Source organism: Anguilla anguilla, chromosome 4, assembly GCF_013347855.1.
Source record: "Anguilla anguilla isolate fAngAng1 chromosome 4, fAngAng1.pri, whole genome shotgun sequence".
NCBI lineage: Eukaryota > Metazoa > Chordata > Actinopteri > Anguilliformes > Anguillidae > Anguilla > Anguilla anguilla.
Genome location: NC_049204.1, coordinates 21,628,979 through 21,643,648, shown reverse-complemented (window position 1 = coordinate 21,643,648; position 14,670 = coordinate 21,628,979). Strand labels below are relative to the sequence as shown.

The window sequence follows — 14,670 nt, the reverse complement described above, 5'->3', positions numbered from 1 at the left end:
TTGGCAATTTAAGTAAATTATGCAATTCAGAAGTATTGTTGGTATAGTCGGAATTCTGTACTTCCAGGATTTGTGGCCAGTTGTATGGCAATGTTCTGTCTTCTTTCCTTATCCAGGTGACCCTGATCCCTACATTTGACTCCCTTACAATGCACGAGTGGTACCAGGAGACCCATGAGAGGCAGAGGGAGCTGGGCATCACAGTGCTGGGGAGCAACAGCACTGTCGCCATGCAGGAGGAGACCTTCCCTGCCTGCAAGGTGGAGTTCTGAGAGAGTGGAGCAAAGAGGAGGTTGAAGAAACAAGAAAACCCGTCCTCTGTGGCCTGCAGAGAGACTCCCCCTCATGCACCATTCCCCTTCATACAACCAAGTTTTTTTGTGAAAGCAGTTCCATACCCCCTTATCTGTGCTTCTCTCCTCCCCTTATTTCCTGTCGAATGGTTCAGGAGGTGTGGCATACCACATGCCTGTTAGGTTGTGGGGTCTTCTGCATTTCCCCCTTCTGGAGAAGGGGAGCTAATTACAGTCCCCGAACAAATATTCCCTTATCTCATTTTGCCATGGGGATATCTAATCAAATGGGGTGGAATCCGGTATGGTCCCACTTGTCATAATATTGAAAATTCTGGTTCCACTTATATTTATGGAAGCTGCTCAATTAAAATTAATGCTTGGGGGGGGGGGGGGGCGGGGTGCACTGCATAATCAGTGCTGACGTATATTCCCTGACATTCTGGGCATCAACTGAGGAGAGAGGCATCAACTGAGAAGAAAGAGCTGTCTGCGGAACATTCTGAGACCCCTGACCCTCAGCCCATAATGGACATGCCTTCAAAATTCAAGTGGAAGGGTTTCCCAGTTTGTTTATTTTTCGTAAGTTTTTCCTTATACTGATTTGCACAGTTCGTCCAAGGACAGAGGGAAAGTGAGGGGAAGGGAAGATACAGGAAGGCATGAAAGTCTTGCACTCCTATCAAGAAGGGTCTTCTAAAAAAGTCACACCCTGAGGATTGTGCGTCACTACATCTTTAGCATTCCCTGCATGCTTTTGACAGGACTAATATTGGTAGGTCAGCAGCTCACCGTCTGGAGTAATTAACAGGAAAAAAATACTTGCGGATGGACAGGGTGAGTTACATAAAAGTAACTCCATCAGTAGACTGTACATGTAGGTATTGAGGGAATATTCATAACCTTTAAGGGTATGTAAGTTGAAAGCGTGTAATAAGAAGGTTTTGGAAGTCAACCATAGAATAATAAATGGTTACGGCAGAGAGGGAGTTAGAGGATGAAATTGGATTGTAACCCATTGCGAATGGGATTGTAACCCATTGCGACCCATGATCGGGTCGTGCTCTCAAAGAATGCAGTTAGCCACCTGGCTGTTGAACCAGCATTGGAACAAATGATGTCTGAAAAAAATAATTGGATGGATAATGTATGGAATCCTGGTGCAATGTATAGCAATGGACAATGCTGAAACCATGATCTCTCAAACTGAGTACTCCTTTCTTGTTTGTAATGGATCAGAATTCAATCATTGATTCACAGAGAACCTCGGTAGTACCCATTCCAAGCAGGCAGAACTGTTACGGCAGAGCTGCTGCTTACAGTAGGCCATCAGAAATGTGTATGTACAGTACTGACCACTGTGTGCATCACATCAACTTGTTTGTAGTGCTTGAAATGTTATGATATACATGTTGGAGTAAAAAAACGAAACGGTGAACTCATTGAACTGTAACAGGCTAAAAGTTTGAATTGAGATGTGTGCAATTGATTAATCAGGTGGCTTTGATGACTTTCCTCTGGACCACAGTTGCTTCAGTGCCTAAAAGTTAAATAATTTGCGCACACAACAAAGAAAAGAAAAGAAACATCCGCTGTAATATTTCTGTGTGTCATGTTTATAGCTGTAGGATGTAGAGGGGTTGTTCTCTGTGAATTGTACTGCGTTTAGCCTTTTGTCACTGCGTACAGAATTGAGAATGCATGCCAAGGCCACCCAACCACCGCACCCAATTTGTCTGCCCCTTCGACTAACACGACTTGTCTGGAGATGTCCTGTGACCTCAAGCAAGTGAACTCAATCAGCTGTTGTCTTTTTTTTTCTCTCTCCCCCCAAAAAATTTTAGTTTTTTGTTTTGGGGGGGAAAAAAAAATTTGATTACATATCCGGAAAATGAACTGTTTTTAACAATGTCGGAAATAATTTGTTAATAGGCATGCTGAACTATATGAGCATGGGTATTCATTGATGTTTTTTGTTTTGTTTTGTTCTTAGTCATGCCTTATTTGAATGAATGAAACTATCTCTAGCGTTTTCTACAGCCAAAGTATCAGAAAGTCAGAGTATCAGATAGAAGCTTTATGTTAAAATGCTTAGAAAGACATGTTCTGTGGAATCTGCTAGAAATCCCTACAACTGGTAAAGCAGAGATATGTATGATTATTTTTGTTTTTTTTCTGTTTTTTTTATTTACAAGCACTCTCAAAATTGTATTGGTTAAAATTAGGTGGCTGATTTATTTATTTTGTTTCTAAGTTATTAGGTTTTTATTATTTTTGTTCTGTAATTTAAAATAACACTCATGTGTAGAGGTTATTAATGATGGTCATCTTGCTTAGCTCAAGGCTGTTCATGTCACCCTTTTCTACCCAGCAGGTTATGGCATGTTAATTTGAGAACTGTAGTAGTGCAAGACTGTAATCAACCAATATGCGTGCCTCTGGACAGATGGCTCTACCCACCATTTTTCAGAATGTGCTGCTTTTTTCTTTTTTTTTCTTTTTTTTTTTGAGACTTTCATCAGAGCTTTACTGTTGCATGAATGCAGCAGAGATTCACAACATTTGGGAAATGTGTAATTCGCCAAACAAACTTTAATTGTCCTTTTCCAGACATCCCACCCAATTTCTCACTCTTGCTAACATGTATTTGCATGGGTAAGCTTTACTTTGGTTTTGTACTAGTTGTGGCTTTTTGTGCATGTCCTGCCCCCTGTTGGCTGTACAGCATAACCTTGTAAACTCCCCATCTCTCATACCGAAGTCTCTGGATCTGAAAACCTGCAAATGTTTCCTTTTTTTTTTTTTTTACATCTGAGAAGGACTTACTTTAACCTTGAATGTGCATTCTTTTAAAACAATTTTAATGTGAGCCTCTACAAAGCATAGATTCTTTATACATCATACTGTCCTGCTTAGATTGTCACTCCATTTAGCAGTCACTGTACACCTACCCCTGTTCTACCATGACAGGCATTAAAATAGTTAGGTGTGCACCCGTCAAAATTTCAACTCCGGGAGCGATGTGACCGAAATGTGTCCACCGAGCCATGTTTAATCGCGTTATGTCATTCCGGAATGATCAATCACCTGAGCACTTAGTACAGTTTTACAAAACAGCCAATGTGAACACCTCTTGTGAGACCCTTATTCTGTCCCTCTGTGACGGGGTAATCCCCATCATCATCACTACCACAGGTTTTACACAACTTTTAGCAAGTTCAATACTGTTTTTGAGTCCATTTGAATATTTCAGGATGTTACTCATTAGATGAATAAAAGTTAGTTTCCCCTAATGTTCTACTGGCCTCCCCAGCATGACTGCTGTGGTTTTTTGAAGTGCTGCTACAAGTGCAAGCAAGAAGTCCAGTGTGAAGGGGGGAGTGTTGTTGCTGTCGAGAGAAAGGACTGAGGACCGTATCTTTTTTTCTGGGTTTCACGCCAACTTCTACTCTTACTTGTTTAATTAGCCCAATCTTTATGTAATTGATATTTTAGTAAAATTTCTTATAAAACATTCATGAATGACAGATGAAGACTGTTCCTGTATCCCAACATGAAACATATTGTTGTTGTCTAATCTATGATTAAACCAGCATAAATGTATTCAGCTAATTGGCTAATTTTGCCAGTGTAATTGGTGACGATGAAAACCTTCATGCACACCAGCCCTGCTATGAAGGCTTGATGGTAGATCATTCAGTATTGAAACACTAATTTTTTTGTTTGTTTGTTTTGTTTTTTCCTTTTCAATAAATATGCTTCTTTTATAAACGGATGTTGTAATTATTTATTACTATGTTTTGTCAGCTATTAATTTGCACTCTTACCCATACTCACTGGACAGCATTTTTAAAGCTTTGCTTTTATGAGTTTTGTCTGTGACTGAGAAGGAAATCATGGCTCTAACCCTTTTCTTGTATATAATGCCAATCCTCGAGCGAATGCTTCTGCTGTGGAATTATCCATCTACTGCGCAGAGTTGTTATAAAACAGAGCTGTTAACAGGCCTGAAAGCTTTATCAACTGCATATTTGTACAGAAATTTAGATTCAGACAAACTGATTCAGCATATGCACCATTGATCTGTTGTGTACAGCAATTCAGAGAACTACTAGAACTTTAGTTCAGGACAGAAGCACAACCGTAATTTACAGCTCATTGGATATGGCAGTGCTGAGGGTGAGAATGCAGGCAATGTAGACTACTTGCTGACCGAGAAAACAAAACTCTGCGTTGACTTCGGCCACCTCTGTGTCCATAACAGAGCCGTGTAGCCTCGTTCCTGGGGCACCCTTGTACCTGTATATGATGGTTTTCTCTCCAACCACGAAGCAATCCCAGAAAGTTAATGAGCTGAATTAGGTACTTTTCATGTTTAGAGGGATTGTTTACCCTCTTAAACTACATTATCCCGGAAATAGCTTGTCTGCCATGAAGAATTAAATCCCCATGTTCACATCATGCTTATTGTGCTCTACTGCTAGCAATCACATAGAAGGGGTATAACCTAACAAAAGAAAGATTGGGCTTAATCATTAGGTTGTTTTAAACACGTGTTTAATCATTTCCTTAAACGTATTAACACTGCAGGTTTTGGCTTGTGATCATGTTTTGAATTGCATCGTCTAGATGGTTCGTTTTGGTGAGCAGATGTCTTTACTCTCACTAATTGGAGCAGATTACCAGAGTGTAGCAGGAGGAGACCTTCCCTGCCTGCAAGGTGGAGTTCTGAGAGAGTGGAGCAAAAGAGGAGGTTGAAGAAACAAGAAAACCTGTCCTCTATGGCCTGCAGAGACTCCCCCTCATGCACCATTCCTCTTCATACCACAAGTTTTTTTGTGAAAGCAGTTCCATACCCCCTTATCTGTGCTTCTCTCCTCCCCTTATTTCCTGTCCCAGGGGTCAGGAAGTGTGACATACCATGTGCCTGTGAGGTTGTGGGGTCCTCTGTATCAGGAGAGGGGGAGCTAGATACAGACCACAAATAAATATTCTCTTACCCCTTTTTTCCAAGGGGGATGACTAATCAAATGGCATGAATTCTAGTCTGGTTCCACTGAAATATTGTCATAATCAATAAATTAAAAGGAATGATCAAAATATTCTCCAGATCAAAATATTCTCCAGTTTGACATGAGCAAGCAGTGTCCACAGTGTTGCGAGTTAAAACAGCTTACAAAACACAGTGTGCCATTTATAAAAGAAGCATATTTATTGAAAAGACAAAACAAACAAAACAAAATTCAGTGTTTCAATACTGCATGATTTACCACCAAACCCGTACAGCAAAAAATCTCTCCTTCCACCGTGGACGCCTGGCTTGAGCACATAACAGTGCTTAAAAGATCCAGCAGAGGGCAGTCACACTGGAGAGACCTTGAGCAACATAACCATTCATACATAATACCCTCGACAGTTAAATGTTATGTTAAATTATGGAACAAAAATAATACTGAAAACCTAAAAACTTAGGAACTAAATAAATAAATCAGCCACCAATTTTAACCAATGTTATTTTGAAGATGGATACAAATAAAAACAGAAAACAAACAAACAAATCTTTGTATAGGTCCCTGCTTTGCCACAGTTGTTGGTATTTCTAGCAGTCTCCACAGGACATGTCTTTCTAAGCAGCTTGGCATTTGGCTTCTATCTGATACTCTTTCCTGACACTTCAGCTGTAGAAAAGTTTTATTCATTTAAATGAAAAAGAAAAACATCAATTAATACCCATGCTTGTATAGTTCAGTGTGTGTATAAACGAATTATTTCTGGCTTGGTATAAACAGTATGGTTATGGGTGCCTTCTCTTTTTTTTCCATGGAAAAAAGCTTCAACTTTTCTTTGTAGAGAAAGAAAAAAACAACAGTTGATCGACTTCACTTGCAGAAGGTCACAGGTCATCCTCATCGATGGTGTGTTGGTCAAAGGGGCAGACAAAGTGAGTGGCCTTGGCATGCATTTTGAATGCAGTGTGACAAAAGGCATACCTTTTAAATTAATCTTTTATTTTACCAGGGACGTTACATCAAATCAATTAATAAGAATAATAATAATACATTTTAAAAACACATCAAATACACACATTTGACGGCGAACAAGCCCTCTATATCCTACAGCAGTAAACATGACAGAAAATGTTACAGTTGATACATTATTAATTTTTTCATATTTTGCGTAATTTTTTGTTCTGTGCATGCATAGACCTGACTAACATGGACAGGTCACCCAGCTGATTGTCCGGAAAAATTTGCTGAAAAAAAATATTTGTAGAAAGACAGGATGAGTTTTTTCCATTTTACAGAAAAATACCTCCATCAGTAGACAGTACTGGTGGGTATGAAAGTATTGAGGTGATAAGCATAGCATGTAATGTACATAAAGAAGGGTTTTGAAGACAGCCATAGAGTGATAAATGATCATGACAACGAATGTGAGGGTTAGCATACAAATACATCAACCTGCAGTCTACAACAATCCCGGGAATAACAATCTCCTCACCGCAAAAGAGATGCACATAGGAGGTGTACAGGGCTCAGGGTGAGTAACACTGAATTCATTTAAAAACTCAGTATTTTATGGTAGGCTATGTGGTTAATCACCTGAGATGGACAGAGGAACTGTCCTGGGTGTATTCCTGCCTCTCGCCCAATGCATGCTGGGATAGTTCCAGCACCACCCGCGACCCTGATCAGGATTAAGCAGGTTTAGATAATGGATGGATGTGGTGTATGTCCATGAAGGTAGGTTACCATACATTTTTTGCAAGTAAAAAAAAATACTCCCTCAGGACGTGAGCTGGGACAAACCATGAAAGAGCATTCTGTGGAACAGTCTGTGACACTTTTACCTACTGTTAAAGCTCTACCACAGTCAATGCAATGATTTATTCCATGGCTACTCTATGAAGAGAAAATATCAAGGTTCAGGTATAAAAAATTGTCTAGACAAACGCTACTCACAACAAAAAAATAGTTTTTTGTATAGCATATGGGTAAGGTTATGTTGAATTGCTGTTGTGTTTGGGAAAACTTGTGACAACTTTCAAACCTGAGGCTAACCCAGTTAAACTGCTGTATCAAAGCCCATGACCCTATTAATTGTGATATTCCAAGGGATGTGGAAATTTGTAACCTACCACAGTTGGTACAATTAGCTGATACACTATGTTAGTTTCCAGTTGGAAATATACATGATGCTAATTTCCAGTTATAGCATTATTAAAATCAGTTTTGTATACATTCCATGAGATGAAGCAAAGATAGGAAACCACTGTTGGTTTTTCTTTAAGACATCGTGGGATTAGGGGTCCAGGTGTAGGTGCCAGGTGAGTGTTGTATATTGTCTAATTAGAGCCAATGACCAGAATATAATTTAATGTATTAGAGCCCATTCCTGGGATTATCTAAGAAATGTAAGTAATCGCCAGCTCATTAACCTAACTAAACCATGTTAATATAAAAAGTAAAAGAGATCCCAATATTTGATAGAGCACAACTGGTCATATATATTTTTGGGACTAATGAGAGACTATCTTAATTTAGCTTTATGCGAACATCATCTTTTTGAAATTTTCGTCTTCTAATAAGAATACTGGTCACGCTGTATGGTTTTTTCAACGCGCATTAATGTTAACATATTTATTAGAGTCTATCTGTCAAACTGATTACAAGCGGTTCTTGGACATATCTGAGTCTTCATGATAATCCGTAAATCTGAATTTCCTGAGTCTGCACAGAACATTACGCGTGAATGTATTTGCTGTCGTAATATTACTGTCACGTGTGGGAATATCGTGTCAGCGATAGGTCTGTTCTCCTCTGGTTCTATGATTAGAGGTTGAGCAGGATTTGTAGTTCAGTTTCGTTTCTCACAGCGCGTTTCTCTCTATTTTTTACAGTCTCTGGTTTCTCTCAGTACTCAGTTCCCATCAGCGCGTACACTGTGTAAGTACAGTACTGCGTTTTTTTTAAAATTATTTATAGTACGAGGAACACTTGTTAACAAATGACTATTTTGGTATGATAGCCTATGTTTTGCTGTAGCTATTGACGGTCTCATAGTTTACATTAAGCAAGCTTGTACGATTATTATCTGTGCAATGACAGAAGAGTGCGGTTAAACTGGCAAGAGACGTTTTTTACTCTAGGTCTACAACTTCAACTTAAATTTCTTTTAATTAAGCATACTTGCTGAAATATGTGTTGCTGTCCCTTGTAGATAAGTTTGTCCTAAGATATATTCGTTCAGTATTATCGACATAATGTAATTATATTGTAATGTAATTGTAATTGTAACCACAGGGTGGTTGGAAAAATGTTGGAAAGTTATATTTGGAATGGCAGAATCAACAGATGTGGCTATGAAAAATAAGCGCTTCAAAATACGTTTGCTGATTACGTAGTCCCATCAACGCCGCCAAGAATGGAAGAGCAAGTCCTCCCTGTCATCGAAGAAGCCACAGATGAGGTGAAAAAGGGTGAGCCTACTGGTTATATATTCAAGCTTGATTGAGTGTCTCTTTTATTTGATGAGTTTTGTTGCGGATATAAATTTTTGTTTAAATATGTCTTTTATGCTGATCAAGTATGCACTATCAAAGCCACATGCCTTGATGTTGAAGTTGTGAGTAAGCCTAGTTCCTGTTCTATTTATTTATTTAGTGTTAGTGTTAACTATTTTCTGACCTGCTTAGCCATTAGTTTTTATGGAAGAATATTGCAGGCATATTTCAAATTAAAATGTAATATGTGAAATAATAATGTAATGCTATATTTGAATTTCCTCTTACAATGAATTTAAATTTCTTAATCAAAGACAATGCTATGTTATAAAGGAGACAAAATTTAAGTGGGTATTCAAAGTTAAAAAGGGAAACGGTGCCCCTGTCTTTGCCATTAAATATAATCACTACTACACTAAAAAAAGGTGGCCAATTGCTAAATGCATTCTTCTGATGTTAATGCAGTACTATTTTCACAGGATTTTACCTGCCAGTCTTCACAAGCCAGCATTTACGCGCCAAGCCAAAAAAAGTAAAGAGTATCTTCAAAAAATCAACAATACCATCACCAGAGGAATCAGTCCTCAGTGTCAGCAAAGGAAAAATGGATGAGAAATATAAGGGTGAGCCTACTGTTTATATATTCAGGCTTGAATGTATTATGTGACAGTCTTGATTATGCGTTTGCATTTTTCATTTAATACGTCTTCTCTATTGAATCCACAATCCTATGTCTTTTGTTTCTGATAGATCAAGTGTGAACTGTTGAAGGCGCATGTCTTTATGTTGAGAATAGTTGCCATTTTTTGTTTGTTTTGTTTGTGTCATGAGCCGTGTTTCTTACAGTTGAGTGGGGATTGTTGGAGTCTCCATGGAGGGAGGTGGACTTTTCAGTGGAGTGAGTACACTTTCCAATTACCCTCATTCCAGCTAGTGTGATCCTACTAAGCAAGTTTTAAATTAATGTGGCCCTGAAATCTTAGATGTTTACAAAATGACGCTGTGTTCCCTAGCAACAGGGAGGCACTGGTTGATTCTGTCACCTCCTACAAGCCCAGCTGTGATTCTGTATCTGAGGCCCGGGTTCTGCTGCTAGGCCCGGTTGGGGCGGGAAAGTCCAGCTTCATCAGCTCTGTTCATTCTGTCTTCACTGGGAGGGTCACCAACTGGGCCATGGTTGGAACTTCTTCCACAAGCTTAACGCAAAAGGTAGAGCAGCAGAACAATGCAAGACGTGAGTGAGTGAACTTAGTAATAGGCACTGATTCTGAAGTACATGTTTGTTATTCTGCAATTTGCAGTAATGCTACATTTCCAATGTAACCAATAGATACCATTTGTACAAATATTTTTTCTTGTCGATGCCATCAACCCAGGCAGAAGTCAGTTTATCAACTGCTTGATGGAAGCTCCTTTGACATTTTCATTTTCCACATTCACATTCAGCAGTTAGTGAAACAATGGGAAACATACCAGGTATCGGAAAGAAACACAATAATGATGGTGCTTTTTCCTAAAATACGAATCTCTGTCTCTCTCCAACTTCTAGCCGTAAGTCTCTATTTTCCCCTCCCTTCATTCAACCCTCTCTCTCTCCTTTTCTCTCTGCCCAGTTCCAATCCTTTCCTATTCGGAGACGTGGAGAGAGTGGTGATCAGCGAACTGCCGTAGTTCTGTGTGACGCCATGGGTCTGGGAACGGGAGACATGACTGGCCTGACCCTCCATGATGTTCTGGCTGTAATCAAGGGCCACGCACCTGAGGGACACAAGGTACTCTGAAGTGAGGGGATACCTGTGTGGGAATCCTCTGGCAAAACAATGGAATATATTTATATTTCATTTAACCTTTATTTAGCCAGCAAGTCCCACTGAGATACATACATTTTCTAAATTCACAGAACATTGTACAATAAGAAGCATTGATTCCATATAATAAGAGAAAAGAATATCTACAGCTGAACCGAATGTTGTTCTGAACATTTTTCCAGGCCCAAGGCCCTAACTCAGTTCTTGCTCTTGGAAACTGGCATTTGTACCTCCATGGCTGTCAATCAGAGTAATGAGAGGACAGTAAGCAGAGACAATGCTGAACCAGACAGGAGAGAAGATAACTTTAACAGTCAGTGGGAAGTGGAATTGTGTCTCTTCACACGGTGTTGCTTCTTTTGGCTGTTCACCACCAGCATACAGGCTGTGAAAATGTGTCTCTGCTCTTTTTCTGTGATAGTTCAGCTCTGATCAGGCCTTGAGGGCAGAGACAGTGGGCTATGTGAAGAAGCCGTCTGCCAGAGAGAAGATGCACTGTGTGGCCTTTGTGGTAGATGCCACAAAAATCGACTCCTATGGCAAAGGCATGGGCTTCACCTTCCAGCAGCTCAAACAACATATCAGTGACCTGGGTAAGCCTGAGAATTAGAACTAGTCAGGGACAAGGCCAAGAACTGGAGAAACACTGTGAACCCAAATGACCTCTTCTGTTGACCATGTGTATGAGACCCTAGAGTGCTTTACACAGGGGTTATGTCACATCAGGAATACTGTGTATTAATGTTATGTGGGGACAAATGCAAGATAGATTGCAGGTGAAAGGCTGGGGGAAGACTGAGATTAAGAACAAAATATGCACACAAATGGACTCAGAATATCTGCCCTGTGTCCAGGTGTGCACCAGGTTGCATTGCTGACGCATGTGGACCAAATCTGCCCAGAAACAGCTCGTGACATCACCAAGGTGTACAGAAGCCGGCTAGTGCAGCACGCGGTAATAAACTTTATTTTGTTTCTCTCTTCTACACACTATAGTCTTACACCCATTAAGTAGCTTATGATCAGTCAGTATATTGTCCATTTGCATTTCCCTTATGGAAATGTAATAAACTAATACATTTGAAATATATAGACTTTTTGAAAAGTATTCATTTCCTAGCAATGTACTTTTTAAAAAAATATTGTGATATCGTGAAGTGGAAATAATTAGTATTTCCTATATATTTTCCCATGTATTGCAAAGGTCTGCAATATCATGACAATACATTTTATTTCAATATTTCAGCATTTTTCATTTTTGTATAGAATACTAGTTGCTAATGGTGATATTTGTAAGTATACCAGAGTATATGGGGCTGATGTGCTGCAGTCATACTCAGCTCTTGGCACTGTGTCTCTTCAGATGGAAAAGGCTGCAGCTCTGTTGGGCATGTCCATGTCCTACATCGTCCCAGTGAAGAACTACTCCTGTGAGCTGGATGTGGATGAGCACACAAACACCCTGCTGCTCTGTGCAGTCCAGCACATTCTGCAGTATGTGGAGCTGTACTTCCAGGACCTTACAGAGCCCAGAGTTGTGTGACACACCTTTGCATTGAATTCTCAGATGCCTTATGTAGAATAGAATTTTTGTTGTTGTTATTGTTTTAAATTTATGAAATATAAAACATTGAGTTTTATATTCCTCTACAGCATGTGCAGGAATCTCTGCACAGCGATATATGTGTGTGTGTGTGTGTGTGTGTGTGTGTGTGTAATGAGTGTTGTGAAAAAGTATTTGTGCCCTTCCTGATTTCTTCTGTTATTACATATTTGTCACACTGAATTGTTTCAGATCTTTGGTCAAAATGTAATATTAGACAAAGGGAACCTAAGTGAACTTGCCAGACACTCTGGGGATCCATCACATTGGTCAGCATTTAGACAACAACTTAGAAATAAATGCACATCATCTGTGAGAAATGCCAAATCTGATTATTATTTAGACTTAATTACTAGCTCCTATTCAAACCCAAAATTTTGGAAAGCAGTAAACTCAAACAAAAACAAAACCACTAATTCCCTATCTACACATATTAAATGTGGTGACTGTTTGATTTCTGAACAGAAAGAGGTTTGCCTAGCTTTCAATAACCACTTTGCTGATGCTGGGCATTTATTTGAAAAGGAATACACAGGGCCCCCTCTTATTAATAATGATTGTGTATGCACCATGAACCACATTTCTCAGTTTACCTTTCAGCCCTTCTATCCTAGTGATGGATTTGAAGCATTGTAAGCTGTTGATCCCAGGAGTTCAACTGGAGAGGATAATTTGGGTCTTTTTTTTCTAAGACTGTCCGCTCCATTTATCACAGAGCAATTAACGCATATATTTAATATTTCTATCTCAACAGGCATATTTCCTAGGGTTTGGAAATCGGCCCATGTAATTCCATTACATAAAGGAGGCCATAGAAATTATTTAAATAATTACCATCCAATCTCCAAATTACCCTGCTTAGCAAAAATCCTGGAATTTTTGGTAAATAACCAACTAAAGGCATTTTTTTCAAATAAGTCCGCATCAATCTGCATTTAGAGCTCATCACAGCACTATTTCAGCTGTTACATTAGTTACAAATAATTTAGTATCCGCTTTAGACAATAAGAAACACTGTGCTGCCATTTTTGTGGATCTGTCAAAAGCATTTGACACAGTTGATCATCCTTTGGTCTTACAAAGGTTATGTAATATTTGGTTTTGATGGAAAGGCTTGTGATTAGTTTCAGAATTATTTGTTTGAGAGACTTCAGTGTGTGCAATCAGGGAGTGCTCAGTCCGAGTCCTTGCCGGTAACAAAGGGTGTTCCGCAAGGATCAATTTTGGGTCCTGCCCTCTTCACCGTTTATATTAGTGACATGGTCTCTTCATTGAGTGGTTGTCAAGTTCATCTTTATGCTGATGACACTATTGTGTATTGCGTTGCTGATTCTGTACAACTAGCCATTGAGAACCTGCAGCTTTCCTTTAATGCTCTACAGGATGCTCTTATTAATCGTAAACTGGTACTTAATGCAAATAAAACAAAATTCATGCTGTTTACTAGAGCCAAAAATATTGATTATAATAGTTTGCATATATCCACTGCAAATGGATCTAATATTGAGAGAGTCACTGAATATAAATATCTTGGCATCTGGTTTGATGAGAAACTTACATTTAAATATCATATAGACAATCTTGTCAGCAAACTATGGCAAAAACTTGGCTTCTTTTACAGAAACAGAACCAGCTTCCCTATGATTAGTAGAAAAAGGATTGTTGAAGCTGTTTTCCTATCAGTGTTGGATTATGGGGATGTACTTTATAGAATTGCTGCTCCTTCCACTCTTAAACCCCTAGACTCGGTCTATCATTCTGCCTCAGATTTATTACTGGTGTTAGCTATGGTACTCACCATTGTATCCTGTATGATAAGGTGGGTTGGTCCTCTCTGGCAGAGAGGCGTAATAAACATAAACATCTAACGTTCTCAAATGACTGCCTTATGCTCAAGGTCCCCGGGCATAGTCTGGATTTGGAAAGTCAACTTTTTATCTTAGTGCCCCAACTTCTTGGAATGATCTTCAACACACGCTAAAAATCAATTCTCTATTAACCTATGGACAATTTAAAACCATGATCACAAACCTCCCTGCTCATATATGTAACTGTTTTAACTGATTTTTTATCTGTGTTTTCTTTGTATTTTATTGTTTTTATTGTGTTTTATTGCTGCATAATGTAATCTCGGCATCATCAAAAATGAAGGCCCACCCTCAATGTATTCCCAGGAATTAGGTTGAATGAATGAAATGAATGAATGAACCTAAAACACATTTTTTAATAATTCCAATTATTTAATGAAAAAAGTTATCAAAAACCCATGTCCCCCATGTGAAAACGTAATTAACTGAAACTTACTTAGCACCTGGTTCAGTAGCAATACAGTAACTGCAAGCAAATGTATCCTATAATTTTATATCAGTCTTGCACATCACTGTGGAGGAATTTTAGCCCACTTTTCTTTGCAGAACTTTTTTAATTCAGACAAATTGGTAGGTTTTGTGCATGACTTGCTCA

At 39.0% G+C, this 14,670-nt stretch overlaps 2 protein-coding genes across 4 annotated transcripts in view; both read left to right on the top strand.

Moving 5' to 3' along the window:
- Positions 1–1,404, top strand: part of map1sa (microtubule-associated protein 1Sa) — a 30,256-nt gene extending 28,852 nt beyond the window's left edge. The window contains exon 7 of the mRNA XM_035414890.1: positions 117–1,404. Coding sequence (XP_035270781.1) covers positions 117–272 — 156 coding nt within the window. The 3' untranslated portion in view covers positions 273–1,404. The remainder of the gene's footprint in view (positions 1–116) is intronic.
- Positions 1,405–8,156: 6,752 nt separating this feature from the next.
- LOC118226617 (interferon-induced protein 44-like) lies at positions 8,157–14,395 on the top strand. 3 transcript variants are annotated; one of them, XM_035416399.1, is made up of 9 exons: positions 8,157–8,239; positions 8,597–8,772; positions 9,276–9,419; positions 9,643–9,694; positions 9,816–10,005; positions 10,410–10,568; positions 11,026–11,197; positions 11,459–11,559; positions 11,968–14,395. In XM_035416399.1, exons 2-9 carry the CDS (start codon positions 8,718–8,720, stop codon positions 12,145–12,147), a joined length of 1,053 nt encoding a protein of 350 aa, XP_035272290.1. In that variant the 5' UTR covers positions 8,157–8,239; positions 8,597–8,717; the 3' UTR covers positions 12,148–14,395. The 3 variants fall into 3 exon arrangements, with proteins under 3 accessions (XP_035272290.1, XP_035272288.1, XP_035272289.1); XM_035416397.1 differs by having other exon boundaries at positions 8,158–8,239; positions 9,810–10,005; XM_035416398.1 differs by having other exon boundaries at positions 8,200–8,239; positions 8,698–8,772; positions 9,810–10,005.
- The last annotated feature ends 275 nt before the right edge of the window (positions 14,396–14,670 follow it).